Consider the following 15,848-nt stretch of genomic DNA (forward strand, 5'->3'; position numbering starts at 1 on the left):
ACGGGTGTGCAAAGAGGAAAAACTTGCGGCAGGAACTTCCCACCGAGGGCGAGGAAGGCAGGAAAGAAGGAGGCAGGGAGAGACTTGAAACGTCTCAATAACTTTAAAAACACACCAAAACACCCGTTCAGGAGATGAGGTAAGCCAAGGTTAGCCAACCCCAATTGGTTGTGAAATATCAGACAGACCCGGAGCCACTGTGGCTTTAAAAGCGGCCAAGGAAATCTGTTTTTCTTGCCCCATTACTTTTTTTTTCCCCTCGTCCCTCCTTCCACCTCGCCGGGTCCCAGTCCCTTCCTCCTACTTCGTCTCCCTTTCCTCGATCACCCTCCTCTTTTGCCCTCCCCCATCTGATTAGGCGCGGTCTGGGAAGGGTGGGAGTGGTGGGGGAAGCTCTCCCTTTAAGAGGCAGCGTGCAGTGACGAATTGTTGAAATTGCCATTGCAGGATGGCATGCCGCTATAAATTCATTGTTCCACCTCCTCGCATCTTCACAGCGCTCGCGCTGCTCTCGGCGCTCGCAGCGGCCGACTGGGGATGACGGCGGGCAGGAAGACACCGCAGCCGAAGGGACACAGACACGCCGCTTCACCAGCTCGCCTCAGGCTGTCCCCTGAATTTTTGTTTTAATTTTTATGGCTTTTTCCCGTCTCTTTCTTCCCTTCCTCCTGGTCCCAGCAGAGCCAAGGAAACCCACAAAATAAGAAAGGAAGTGGGCCCCGGAGCTTGGAACCTCCGCAGCCGGCTTGTCCAGCGCAACGCGGGGGCGGGAGGCTGCGCGCACCAGTTGCCAACCCGGTGCGCGGTACCTTTCCTTACTTTTCTTGGAACAGCGATCGTGCCTGCATTTGGTGGTTTTTTGCTTTTTGTTTTTTTCCTTTTCCCGTATTTGCTGAATCTCCACTATCCGACTTATTTTTTTTTTTAATCTTTTTTTTTTCTTTTCTTTTTCCTCCTCTTCTTTCTGGAGCACGAATCCAAACATTTTCCCAAGCAACAAAGAAAAGTTCGCACGCTGGCACCGCAGCCGGGACAGGCTGGCGCTGCTGCCGGGCCCCCCTCCCTCGACACTTGACTCAATCCTGCAAGCAAGTGTGTGTGTGTGTCCCCATCCCCCGCCCCGTTAACTTCATAGCAAATAACAAATACCCATAAAGTCCCAGTCGCGCAGCCCCTCCCCGTGGGCAGCGCACTATGCTGCTCGGGTGGGCGTCCCTGCTGCTGTGCGCGTTCCGCCTGCCCCTGGCCGCGGCCGGCCCCGCCGCAGCACCTGCCCAGGATAAAGCTGGGCAGCCTCCGACTGCTGCAGCAGCCGCCCAGCCCCGCCGGCGGCAGGGGGAGGAGGTGCAGGAGCGGACCGAGCCTCCCGGCCACCCGCACCCCCTGGCGCAGCGGCGCAGGAGCAAGGGGCTCGTGCAGAACATCGACCAACTCTACTCCGGCGGCGGCAAGGTGGGCTACCTCGTCTACGCGGGCGGCCGGAGGTTCCTCTTGGACCTGGAGCGAGATGGTTCGGTGGGCACTGCTGGCTTCGTGCCCGCAGGAGGCGGGACGAGTGCGCCCTGGCGCCACCGGAGCCACTGCTTCTATCGGGGCACAGTGGACGGCAGTCCCCGCTCTCTGGCTGTCTTTGACCTCTGTGGGGGTCTCGACGGCTTCTTCGCGGTCAAGCACGCGCGCTACACCCTGAAGCCGCTGCTGCGCGGACCCTGGGCGGAGGAGGAAACGGGGCGCGTGTACGGGGATGGGTCCGCACGGATCCTGCACGTCTACATCCGCGAGGGCTTCAGCTTCGAGGCCCTGCAGCCTCGCGCCAGCTGCGAGACCCCCGCGTCAACACCGGAGCCCCACGAGCGTCCGCCGGCGCACAGCAACCCGGGCGGACGCGCAGCACTGGCCTTGCAGCTCTTGGACCAGTCCGCTGTCTCGCCCGCTGGGGACCCAGGACCGCAGACGTGGTGGCGGCGGCGGCGCCGCTCCATCTCCCGGGCCCGCCAGGTGGAGCTGCTTCTGGTGGCTGACGCGTCCATGGCGCGGTTGTATGGCCGGGGCCTGCAGCATTACCTGCTGACCCTGGCCTCCATCGCCAACAGGCTGTACAGCCATGCTAGCATCGAGAACCACATCCGCCTGGCCGTGGTGAAGGTGGTGGTGCTAGGCGACAAGGATAAGAGCCTAGAGGTGAGCAAGAACGCGGCCACCACACTCAAGAACTTTTGCAAGTGGCAGCACCAACACAACCAGCTGGGAGATGACCATGAGGAGCACTACGACGCAGCTATCCTGTTTACTCGGGAGGTAGGTCCAGCCGGGATGCGGGGGTCCCAGTGCTGGGATTAGGAGGTAGGTGGAAGGGAATCTTGCTGGTAGCTTTGCTGCTTCCTCAATCCTCCTGCAGCTGTGGATGTGTTTAACTGCTTCTTGCAGGAAATCCAACCAGCCTTCAACTCTGCTCCTGTATTCAGGTTAGCCCCCGCAGAAATTTTTGCCTGAAATGACAAGACCTGCTTAGGTAATGATGAAGACTCAGTAATGCTGTATGTCATCTAGTCTGAGGTGCTGTGGCACAGGAACGTAAACATAAGAAGGCACTAGGATGCTTGGGGAAATGATACAGTTAAATGGGGAAAAGAAAGGAAAACAAAGTTGCCTTTGGGATCATGGGTCTTCTTTCCAGTGAAAATAAAATATAACTTTGTTCAACCCAGTGGAAAGGGCTAGATGGTTCATTTACGGTAGTCACTGTTATCCGATGACCTTCTTTTCTAAGTGTCTATACCTTTTTACTAGAATCCCTTGTGTTACACAAAGGATGGGAAAACTTTCTCAAGGACTCTTTTTTCAGGTTGGATTCCTAATGGAGTTCTTACGTGTCCACCTTGGAATCTCAGTTCCTGGGAAGGAAGGAATGTGGGCGGGCCAGCAGGGTATAGAGACCCAATCAGATGAGAGGACAAACTTGTGAGGTTCCTTAACAGCTCCTTTGCTTAGTCGACCAGTACCAGTGCGTCGCAAGCACTGCCTAGGCCAACTCCACCGCCTAGGGAGGGTCACATCTCGTTTGCGTGTTTGGGTTTTGGATGAATGTGTTTCCGAAGCCCCAGTGCAGAAGATCTGGGCGAAGAGTCAAGACAGGAGGAAGAAATGTTTTCTCAGCATTTCCCCCTTTTAAGAAAGATGGTCATGGGGAAGGAAAGAAATGGATCTTTAAGGCTCAGAGGCTCTAGGAGGAACGCAGTATCTATTTACACAGTATTTGACCACCACGTTAGTGTGACATTTACACAAAAAGTCTGGGTTGGTTTGGGGCCTGGCTTGTGCATAGTTGTAAGCCTCAGTTGTCACAACTCTATTCTGATTGGCAGTTTTAAGTTGTGCTTCTTAAATGCCTGGTAAGAACTGACTTCTAAAGCTCATTCTTTAAGTGTTTGAGACCCTTCCAGAATAAAGGATTACAAACTTTGAAGTATTATGTAAAATCATGGTATGAAATGAAGCAAATAGAACAAGGATAGGAAATTAAATGATGGATTGCAGGAGACTTTAGAATCACACAGCTTCACTACCTAATTCTTCTATTTTTACTAAGGCACCCCTGGTATGAAGGAAAAGTGTTGATAAATTTGGACTAGAGAAACACTTGTGGTTCATAGGGTGGACACTAATGTAAACCACATGTAAACAAAGATGCTGGAGGGTGGCAGTTTAGGGAGAGCCAGGCAGTGCTCAGTGCTGTGCACAATGGAAAAAATTTTTTTCCTCATGAAGTGATTTTCTGGAAGCCATCCTTTAATTCCTCTGCACAACATTAGTCTTTGAAGCGGTAGAACATTCGTTTGTAGCCTTCCTTGCAAAGCGAAAAGTAAAGTTCTGTAAAACTATCCATTTCTTGTTTGGTTTCCAAGCTCCGTTTTTTTGTTTTGTTTTGTTTTGTTTTGTTTTTTGGTAAGCAACTTTCCATATCTAGGGTTCCTTGCTTTGCTACATTACAAGAGGATGCCAGGAAGGAGGCTTTGGAGAGTTTGTGGAAGGAGGTTCTCTAAAGGAAGAGGAAGAAATACTTTTGTAAGCATACTGCGCCAAGGAGTGGGTCATTTTAGTAGTTCGCTTTCATTTTTAAATACAAATCCACATTTCATAATTTTAAAATAAATAAAAATTAATAGAAGGTCTGTTACTTCCTACCTCCTGCCCCATAATGTTCCTATTTGTTTCCCAGAAAACAGGAAACTACTCAGTGATTCTCAGTGATTTGTCGATTACTTTTTCTGAATTTGTTTTTTGTTTGGATAGTTAACTGTCCCTATTTTTCCAAAGTCTGGAACCTAACAGCATATTTTAAACAGATAAAAAGCAAGGGACAAATAAATTAATGGCCCATCTTAATTTTTGTCAGTATTATAAGAACATGAATTTTTCAAACTAGACTACACACGGAAAATATTTCACATGGGCCCTCTCTGGTCTCCTTGCCAAGCAGAAGCATACTTTTAGGAAAGCAAATTTCATTTGTGGTTGGCCCTGTAGTGTATACATCTAACTTCACAGGAAGCAAATATTTGAAATGCATGTGTATTTTCAATAGATGTGCCCAATTTAAAAGAGTGTTACTAATTAGGGGGCTGAAAAAAATATTTCAAGGCATTTATGCAGCATTCATTGGAGAGTATTTCACAATCCAAAGTTAATCTCTGCCTAATACTTCAGAGCATGAAAAAAAAAAAAAGAAGGCTGGAGAAGAGATGATCTGAGGTCTTCCATCTCATGAAAACCAGGTATCTTAAGGCCCGAAGAAAAACTTTCAGAGCTATTTCCTTTTCAATGAGAAATACCCAGAGTTGGCACCAAGATTCTACTTTTACAACTCTGTTTTGAATGTAAGAAGTGCGTTGCTTAGCAGCCAGACGCCAAGCCATGAAATCCATGTTTTGATGGGCTCTGAGTCCTGTTCAAATTTAGGTCCAGATGTCTTCTCCTAAATTGCTTGTTTTTCAAGCATGAAGCGAATGTATGAGGATATATTTTCTACCTCTGTTTACTAGCTGAGGCCACCTTGAAAGTTGCATCTGGAAGTCAACAGAATAGAGCTAGTAATTCATTTATCAAAGGAACACACTTCACTGTCAGGACTGTACCCAGCACTCCAGTACTATTCTAATTAGAGAGAGTTAGCACCAGTCAATTTCCTGGCATAGAAGCTGTTTTCATTCTGAAATGGCACTAATGCTGGAATTCACACCACTTCTGCCATCAAACAGTAGAAATCCAATCTCCCCAGGATTTAACTTTGCTTTCCAGAATCCTTTCCTTTTTCCGGACGTCCTCTTTTATTTTGAGATAATTTCTTCAAAGACAAACTCTTACAGTCTTCTTTTTTTTTTTTTTTAGACCATTTGCCCTTTAGAAACAAAAGCCTACCTGCTTGATAACAAAATAGGAAATTGTTTACCATCCCTCCACCCCTGCACGAAAGCAGCAAAAACCCTGACTCTTTCATAGATTGAAACATTGAATTAAAATAGAAGCAACTAAGAGATTGTGCAATATAAAAAGCTAATTCCTTTTCATTAACTATCAAGATGCCAGTTGATGGATCACTATCTCAGCTAAAACTCTCTACGTTCTGCCTTACAGTGCTGGGGCCAGGTCACCACACAGGGCGTTTCTCCTTTACCACGTGGCTCCTGGCTTGATTCTGACAACAGGGGGCACTAGAGGAAGACCAGAAGTTTGGAAGAGGGAGAGGGATGTGCTTTTCTTATTGGCTTGCTGCCTGGACTGACTAATTCAGTCACATATTTAAGGTGAAATCTCATTTAAAGTCAAAAGTGAACCCTTGTCAAGGAATCAGAGTCTATAGGTCAATCCTAATCAATAAAAGGATAAATAACTCAGAACTGGGGAGACTGTAGCAGACTAAGCGGCTCTAGTTAACATTTTTACAATAAACTGTGAGGGATGTTATGCAAATCTAGAATCTATGCAGTACCTGCCTATATGTACCTCCTATGTGTGAGACTCATGTAGGCAGTTTTAGGTAGTGAGATAGAAATACCTACTCCCTGCCCACTAGGCATATCCCTGGCAGAGAGGAAACAGATACATGTGGAAATTGCTCTAATGTTAGGAAAACTCTGATAACTCCCATGCTGAGATATAAACAAAGTCTGTGAAAGGAAAAGGAAGGTAACAGTTAATTCTGCCTATGGACCTTTATATAGGTCTCATTGCAAATGTAGAATTGAATTAATCCTCAAAGGATTGATAGATTGGATTTAGATTCAGCCAGCTGTTATTGGCCATTTCTTATGTACTATCCATGGCCACAACCTATTTTACAATTAATCATTTCAACAATCTGCAGCCATCATATAATTATCTTGACAGAATTCATGTGAAGAGAAACAAAGATAAACTTCTTAGAGTAACAGCTAACAAATGGCAGACAGAGAAGACAGTCCTGTCTAGTACTCTGTAAACTAAAAGCATTATCACAAATTTATTCAGACCTTTAATATGCTCCTCATAGGCAGAGAGGGATTAAAAAGTAACCCCTTTCTTAAGAATCTATTCCTGGAAACAGACAGGGAAATGGTCATTGCTATACAGCATGATGACTCTTACAGTAGATATATATGTCAGGTATTATGGAAGTGCATTAGAAGGTTGCCACTCCATCTGAGTTCAATTTTGCAGAAAGAGTGAGAGCTAGCCAGATACATAAGGAGGAGATAAGCATTGCAGACATCAGCAAACCATCATGTTCAATGGGGAACGGTAATAGATTAGTTTGGAGAAGATAATAGCAGCCCAACTATGGAAAAAAAAACTACACACTATGTCTATTAGTCTGTTCAGACCACTGTAACAGAATATTGTAAAATGGGTGGCTTTAACAACAGAAGTATGTCTTCTCACAGTTCTGGAGGCTGGAAAGTCCAACACCAAGGTTCCAGCCAATTTGATTTCTGGTGAGGGCTGTCTTCCTGCCTTGTAAGTGGCCACCCTCTCGCTAAACCTTTCCACTGCCTGCAAGTAGAAACAGAGAGTGAACACTCTTGGGTATCACTTCTTCTAAGGACACTAATCCTATCTGATCAGAGTCCTGTCCTCATGACCTCATTTAACCTCATTTTCCTCCTTATAGGCCCTATCTCCAAATAGAGGAGTTTTGAGAGCACACGATTCAGTCTACTCCACCATGCTGACAAGTTTTAACTGTAAATTAAGTGCAATGGCAATCATTGAAAAGACCATTAGCAGGAAGACAGCAATGATCAGAGGTGTGTTCTGAAATGAGCCTTCTGGTCTAAGTAGTGGACTGGATCCTGGGCGAGCAGGCTATTTCAGAAATCTTCAAGAGGAAGCTCAAGGTGGTCTAAACTAAAGCAGTGGCATTAGGAATTGAGAGGCATGGATTGGGTCAAGAAATGTTAGGAAGAGGTGGATGTTGGTAAAAATTCTTTGTAGCAGAAGGAATGTCTTAGGCTGAGCTTTAGAGGCCAAAATGTTCATGAGATACGCATGAAATACTGGACAGAATGGAGCAGGAAGGTACAATGGAGGCAGACAGAAAGACTGAGGCTGTATTGTGCAAGGTTTTGAATGCCAGGCTAAGACTGAGGTGAAGGACTGGAGGAATCTAGTAAGATCTGTGTGCTAAGAAGGTGACTGACTGGAGCACATAGATAGGGAAGTTACAGGAGGAAAAGGGACCAGTTAGAAATCTCAGGTGATAATTCAGGCAGGAAGTAATAATGGAAAAAATGAGAAATAGAGGACAACTACAGTGACTTACAGTGGCTAATTAGATGTGACAGCTGAAAGAAGAAGGTGAATTAATGATGTCACCAGGTTTCTTATCCAGTGCTTCCATTTTCTTGTTTTCTGGAATATCTTTCACAGTGTATTTTACATATTAATATAACTCTAAATTATGTAGTTTTTCCAACATAGCATAGAGATAAAACCAGGATATTCTTTATTTGCTGAAAAAAAGAAATTCGCTTAACCAAGTGCAGATTGTGAATACAAAAGATAAGATTATGTCAAGAATAACATGTGATGATTTAACAAAACCATGGTGAAGTAAGTTCAGGATTCTAAGTGTTTAGACATAGGTTTGAATTTCAGCTTCAGTATGGACAAGCTTGAGATTTCAGGCATTTAATGCCCCTGAGCTTTAATTTCTTTATAAATTGAAATGCTTTTAGTTAATATCAAGACATGTGTAGCTGGAACAAATCCTAGAGATCACCTGGACCAAACTCCTGATGTTAATGATGAAGGAACTTTGTCTCAAAGCATGTAAATGATTTACACAGTGCTTCTTATTAACAGCGTTAAATTAAAAAGCAATCTACCTTCCATTCACTCTCTCTAACCAGCTTCCATTTCTGTTTACCAAAATGACTGTCAAGCATCTACTCCCCCGCCCCCAGTCTCCAACTTGTTCCATCTCTTCTTCCCCTTCTGACCTCACAGTTGTCAGAGAAAGCTTCCTGACTTGGAACTCTGGGCCCAGATTCTCTTTCCAACTTCCCTGCTAGCCCTCTGCTCAACAGATCCTGTGTTCCAGCCAAAATAAACTTCTTGTCATTCCCAAAAAGCCTCTGCCTTTTCCCATTCCATTATATTTCCACTAGTCTTTCCTTGCCGGAGTATCCTTCCTCCCAGGCTATCAGATCCACTCACTTCCGTGGAGACACCTTTATTGATTCCCTCAAGGAGAGTTCATCAATACCTCTTCTGTTCTCCCTCAACAATCTGTTCTTAATGGAAGTCACAGTTTGCTTTGCTCTTGACATATCTGTTTTGCTCCTTAGAGCGTGATGTTCCTTAAAGCTCAAGATCAAATCTTATTTCGTCTATTTACCACAGTGTCAGCACTTCCACAGTGTCTGGCAGATTGGAGGCACACAATAATTGTTTTAGGAATAAACACATCTGGATCTCTGGGCCCCTAACCCATCTGGGCTCTGTGTGTTTGGTATCCCTTAGGTATATCAAGAGACAAGGATAGAGATTGTATAAAATGGGTCATTGTAATGGCTGGCCTACCAGTTCCAATTAATGTAGTCTCTGCTGAAGTCTAAAATTAAAACCCCTGTTATTGGGGATTACTGGATAGGTTGCCAGAAAGGCAAAGGACTCCTCAAGAATCAGATCCACAGAATAAATATGCACGTGTGTATGTGTGTGTGTGTATGTGTATGTGTGGGTGTGGGTGTGCATGTGTGTGTGTGTGTAGGTAATACTTATGACTAAAACATGTACCACACCAGATTAATTCTTCTATCACTAGTGTCTCTTCAATAAGAATTGTGTGGACAGATGGGTAGATACCTGAAACCTAGTTAAACTCTCTTTTATGCTCTTCCCTTGAGCTCCATGCTTGCCCTTACCATGGGGTAAGATCTATAGAAACAGAATTGCTATTATTTAACTCCTATATAAGGTGTTCTTCCTTAATTTCAGCTGCTGTTGCTGCAGCTGTGATGGTATCTACCTGTATCAGCATTTGTGTTGCCTCTGGCTCCCTCCCTCAGCGTATTTGCACTGCATGCAAAAACAATCTCTCAGTCAAGACAAGAAATCCCGATTCCTGTGATTTGTCCACCTTAGGACATTTGTGTCTGACTGGTTCATTTTCACCACCCAGTACTGCCCACTGGGATTCTCAAGGTTCACACTATCTTCTGAGCATCTGCTTCTCAATGCAGCGTGCTTTACCCACTCCCTGTCCCCCATCCCATCCCCAAGAAGTGCCCAGTAGGTCTTGGGTATTATTATGGCTTCAGAATTCTGTGATCAATCACAAGCTTTGCCATATTTACAGTCTTCTAAAAGGTCATACCCGGTGAATGGTCACAGTGGCAATGATCTTCCTACCAAATCTCTGCTGGTCGCGCAGACCACCATGAATACACTTCTGAGTTAGATACGATGTCTCAGTCTTGTATCCTGGCCAACACCATACCACAAAACCACTAGATAAATCTCTGCAACCTTTATATTTTTCTCACTCTTCCATTGCATTACTCTCCACACAGTGGTGATAAGATACTGACCCTGCATAAAACAAGCCTTATTTGATATGACAAAGATATCATTTATCTTCAGATCTCCACTGAACAAGCAGATAAGCTTTTGTCAGCACTTTTAAGTCATTTACCTCTTACATGGTATGTATGTGATTCACATCTCTCCAGTATCTTCTGCTTCCAGGTCTAGATTCTATCTATCATCTGTCTATCTATCATCTATCTATCTATCTACACACACATATATCTGTATACATACACATATGTAATAGCATATGTATGTTAAGGCTACAGGTGCTATTGTAATAGACAAGTTACAATCCTAAGACATCTTTTTAAAATGTAATTAAATTCCATTATCCTTCTGTGTTTCTGGGGCCCAGAGCAGTTTAGAAGAGTCTCTGCCATATGTGTGTGTGTGTGTGTGTGTGTGTATATATACTATTGCCCTAATAATATCTTTACTCCTGCTTAGAATTTAAGAATTTAAGGAAGTATTCTATAAACTTCAAATAAGGTTTACACTTATAATTTTGTTAGACATCATCACCAGAAAGTAGACATGAATGTGATATGCTGTATTCTTAACAATTTGATGCACATTCGTTTTAATTCATTGAAATGAACATCGTTCACAAAGAAAATTCAGATGTTCATTATAAGCCTTGAGGCTGAAACTAACTGTTTGCCAAGATTTGAAATTGTGTGAGTGAAATGGAAAGGTTGCCAGTTTACATAATTATAGCTACAGAAATATATAGTGTGGCTGAGTAGTCAAGGAGTTTAATCAGTGTGGTTAAAAAAATAACAAGTGCTTCTGTTCATAATTTTGCCACATTTCCATGGCAAAAGGCCAAATGCATTTAATCCAGTTCAAGGATGACAAGGAGGGTTGATGGCCTCTAATGAGCAATTGATTAGCAGTAAACACAGAGATATTAAGAATCTAGTTTAATCTCTCTCTAGAACAGGAGGGTTATTTCCCTTTGCTGTGGCTCTTCATCCTGGCTTATATAAAGAGTAAGAAGGGAAAATGTAATTCTTGGATTTTATTACTTAAAGATAATGACCCCAAATTGTGATATAAACATAAATCTTGTTTTAAAAAAGTGTGTGCAGATATAACCTACAGTGTCTAGCAACTCCCTTAAGGCATGACCTAGGTTTTTGGTCTAGAGATACTGAAATGATTGTGGGGGAGGGGCTTAAAAATGTATTGTGCTATATTATTATCTCAAAGAATGATTATTATGCAAAAGTGTGTTCCAATTTCAATTTGAAAAACTACTAATTTGTTCTCAACCACTGTAATTTGGCATCCCATGGGATGACATGTGAGGATACACAGGAAACCAAGGTTGTTGGTTTTTGACATGATTAACCAAGGCTACTTGGCTGAGATTTCCACTGTCTAAAGCTACAGTAACATGGTGGCCACACTGTAACTTATCTCAGCTGGGAACTCATACTAAACAGAACACAATAAGGACCTGAGAATGTAGTAAGAGAAGAGAATACAGCTTGGTTGGATTTTTATGCAGCAAGATAGGAAAGGGTTAGAAGAATATGCTTCCATTGAGTATGTAGCATTGGTTATGTAGTCACACTGCCTTGTACTGGCTGTCTGGAGCCTGCTGAGGTCCTGCTAGCATACAGCATCTTAAAGATGTGGGAGCACTCTAAGGTATCTGACTGTAGGTGACAATTCAACTCAATGAAGCAAATATTTGCAGAGTTCCTACTATATAAGCTGGATAGTATGGAAGTTGGGCATACAAAGATGATTGCTGTATAATAGAAACATTTATTATTTTAACTAATAAACAGTTGCCTTTTAAAATAATTAATATATTTTTAAAACTTTTCCTTTTGCTGTTACTAACTTATGGCTTACTAGAAACACGATATAATGGGGACATTGTTAGTAAATTATCATAGAAAATTGTGGTCAAGCACAAAAAATGCTAATGTCCATTAATACTCAAATAGCATTTAAAGGGAAAGTTTATCATTATGAATCTGTCACGTCAAAAATTTGCAACTTATATTTTCTCTTTATGTTTCATATCTCAAGAGGCTTGTTGATGTCCTTTTCATCTAAATTGATCATTTTTCACCGTTAGTGGGGTGGAATCATGTTCCTATTTGAGAATCTCTTAAAAGATTCTATGACATCTATGAAAAGCTATGACTTTTTACCAGAAAATGCATATACTCATGTACACACAATTTATATATGACATATATTTTCTGCAGGTTGGTCAGGTTGAGAAATGCTACATTAAATGTTATGAGTAAGAATGCATAGATTTCCGAAGACACGACCTATGAAATTACAGCTCATTTTGGGAGTAAAAGATGACCTTTCATCAAATTATGAATTAAAATTTAGTTTTCTATCCAAATTTCTAATAAATTTGTACTCTGTTGCAGACATCTGGCTGCAGTTTGCCCCTGTAATAGAAAACAAATTATGAGACCAGATTTTGATAAATTTAGCATGAATTTCCATCAGAATTTTAGGACCTTCCTAAGCATGACCATATGGGAAAGTGATCAGAGACGTATATGCATTACAGCTTTGTTAAGGCTGCGGGCGCTATTGTAACAGACAAGTTACAATCCTAAGACATCTTTTTAAATGTAATTAAATTCCATTATCCTTCTGTGTTTCTGGGTCCCAGAGCAGTTTAGAAGAGTCTCTGCCTTGAGTTTGCCTTTGGAACCTTTCCAGAGAGGAACAGGTGATACCATAAACATATCCTTGTTGCCATTTGGGGTAAGCAAGTGGCTCTATGTGGCGGCTCCTTCTGGATGTAAATTGATTTTCATGATTTCTTTCTTTCTCCTGGGCAGGATTTATGTGGACATCATTCATGTGACACCCTGGGAATGGCAGACGTTGGGACCATATGTTCTCCAGAGCGCAGCTGTGCTGTGATTGAAGACGATGGCCTCCACGCAGCTTTCACTGTGGCTCACGAAATCGGTATGCAGCGCCTTTTCTTTTCCCTCACCAAATCAAACACTTGTAACAGCTGCAACAGGAACCAAAATACTTGGCAATTAATTCCAGATTTCTCCTGGTTCAGATGTACCATTGGGGATTAAATTTGTTTATATTTGCACTTTTAAGGTTAGCTAATATGAGCAAGAGAGAAGGCAAAGTCAGCAACACAGTGGACGTTTTCTTCTGACAGTGTCATTTAAAAGTTCAAGAGACATTTACTACTGCTACTGCCTTCTTACTATCTTTTTAAGCATCCCTAAATGACCCCTGGATGAAATTTGTCACAGGCAACTTTGGTATGCAGAGATGTCCTTCTTAAAAGTTACTGGAGACAGTATTGATTCATCCAGGGCTAATCAGTTTGCACAGAAATTTAATGTGTTTTATTTCATTGTCAGTGGTAATTGTAGGCTCCTGTCAAAGTTCATCAATGGCTTATGGTAAATATTTCTGTCTGATTCTTAATAGCAAGGAAAGGAAACCAAGCATGACACTCAACAGGCTTTGCTTTAATATATCACTTACCTAATTTGTTTGTTATAAGAAACACATCTAAATCCTACATCTATAAATATAGGACTGAGTTGATTGCTAAAAAATATTCCCAAAATAAAGAATGTGTGCTTCCTAATTATTGACCTAGGTTACTAAGTATATGAGAAATTGGCTTAGTACATTTAGGACTAGATGTTGGAATTAGACACAATTTTTTGTGTCTAATTTTTTTTTTCTGTCTAATTCCAACATCTAGTCCTAAATGAGCTCAATTTTTGCTAAATTACTTTCTACCTATGTCACACTGGTCTAATTATTTAAACTCTCTAAGCTCCAGTTTTCATATCTGAAACATAGGGATAGTAGTGCCTATTTCAAGGAGTTGTTTTGGAGAGTAAATTGGGTAGAGTTTAGATAGTAAATGTTGTTTATATTCACATATACTTATGTTTTGCTTTTTAGCTAAATAGCTCATTTGCTTTTTAAATGTGTGTATCAACTCAGCATCACCTTTTTGGGAACAAAGCATGGTTTGATAATTATTGTACCTTTTGCCATCTATAGCAAAAAAGATTTTGATTTAAACAGATTTTGATTTTTAAGGTTAAAATTATAACTTTTAAATGGGAATTAAAACTACTTTCTTACATTCCTAATAGGCAGAGAGTATTTTCACAAAGCATCCATTTCTAAGTGCTATGTTTTCTTTGGGGAGTTAAATAACTTCTAATCCAAGGTACTTTGTAATTGCATGATTCACAATATTGCCCCGGTAAAACAGAATTCAGTAGTTAAATGTCAATTCTTAAGTATGGCGTTAATGTTCCTGACACGTTTCTTCCCTCCTAAGCAGAAAAACACAAACATAAAACCTAAATGTAAGTAACTATCCAATAGCATCCCTGAGAATAATTCAGTGTTTTATTGATTAAGCATCTTTGGCTTCAGTAGTCAAAGATCTGAGTGGAGTCCCAGCTCTGTCTCTGGGTTCTCTGTTTTATCTCAGACAAGTGATTCAGATACTTTGAGTCTCCATTTCTTCCCTATAAGGTGGGCTAATGAGGAGGCATGGCTCTTTTCTCAGCTGCACTAGAAGAACTGGTCAGCCTGAAAGTGTCTTTATAACACATCCCATTTAGGCTCCAGGGCAGAGATTATGTCTCTCATTTATGCCTATTAATCCTTACTGATAAAAACACAGCCTAATACGGAACCTTAATCAATATTTATTACATATCTATGTATGTGCTTGAGTGAGTAAGCGGGAGAAAGAAACATGAAACTTGCTCAAGGCAACGTTCCGATCTGCAGCGGAAACTAAGAGGAATTAGTCCAAATACTCAGGAGGATGTAATTAAGTAGAGGAGACTTTTAAAGTACACTAGTAATTAATCACCATCATTCAGAGTGAGAGGAGTCCCATAAGAAAGGTTCTAAATCCCTGGAAAGGCAGAAGCTGATTCGTCACAGGTCAAGTGGAGAAATTATGGGGAATAAGCAGCAGAGTTGAATGTTGGCATCATCCATCCACAGGATTATGGGCTCCAAATCCTGATCTTCAAAAGGAAAGATTCCACAATCCTTAAAGGAAAGGCAGTTTCTTTCCTTTCTAGTGATTGGTTTTCACACATTGACTGCATCTGGGAGATTTCCCTGTAAGACAAACACTGTGGCAATAAATGCAGCTTCTTCAGGGCTGCTTTGACCTCAAGTTAACTAGGGTGGAAGGAAGAGCTGTGCAGGGTCACCTTTCCCAGCTCTCCTGAATTCCTAAAACAATCTTGGGTTACAGGGCTGATGCAGCAGTCTGAGAGGCAGGAAGCCAGATGCTGATAAGAACAAATGTTATATTAAAACTAAATATATACATGTGTGTGTACACACACAGTAAGAATTTTTCTCAATAGTACAAGAACATTAGACATAGTTATACAAGGAAGCAATGTAGAAGAAAGGTGGACTTCTATATGAAAACTCAAACCTAAATCTTTGATATATGATTGTGCCGTTGCGTCCACTAAAATTTTTGGTTGGATCATCTTTGTTTATTTCTTTGGAAGTCCCTGTAATTCATTGTCCAATCAAACACTCTCTACTTAACTTCCCTTTTGTATTACATATGGGCTAATCTGAGCTATTTAAGGTCGGGAAGTGGGGGAATATGGATTCAATTCTGCTTTCATAAAAGAGTCTGACTTTCATTCAGTTTATTTTCTAATCTCTTTATTATTCTTTAATTTCACTTTTTGCCTAAATATTATGAACATGTGTTATAAAAAATAAGCCTTCAACATTTAGGA

The 15,848-nt window shown here is 41.7% G+C and overlaps 1 protein-coding gene across 1 annotated transcript in view; it reads left to right on the top strand.

Moving 5' to 3' along the window:
• The first annotated feature begins 239 nt into the window (after nt 1–239).
• ADAMTS5 (ADAM metallopeptidase with thrombospondin type 1 motif, 5) overlaps nt 240–15,848 on the top strand; it is a 50,482-nt gene continuing 34,873 nt past the window's right edge. Inside the window, exons 1-2 of the mRNA XM_011926483.1 lie at nt 240–2,298; nt 12,900–13,032. Coding sequence (XP_011781873.1) covers nt 1,195–2,298; nt 12,900–13,032 — 1,237 coding nt within the window. The 5' untranslated portion in view covers nt 240–1,194. The remainder of the gene's footprint in view (nt 2,299–12,899; nt 13,033–15,848) is intronic.

This window comes from Colobus angolensis, unplaced genomic scaffold, assembly GCF_000951035.1.
Source record: "Colobus angolensis palliatus isolate OR3802 unplaced genomic scaffold, Cang.pa_1.0 Scaffold69, whole genome shotgun sequence".
Taxonomy (NCBI): domain Eukaryota; kingdom Metazoa; phylum Chordata; class Mammalia; order Primates; family Cercopithecidae; genus Colobus; species Colobus angolensis.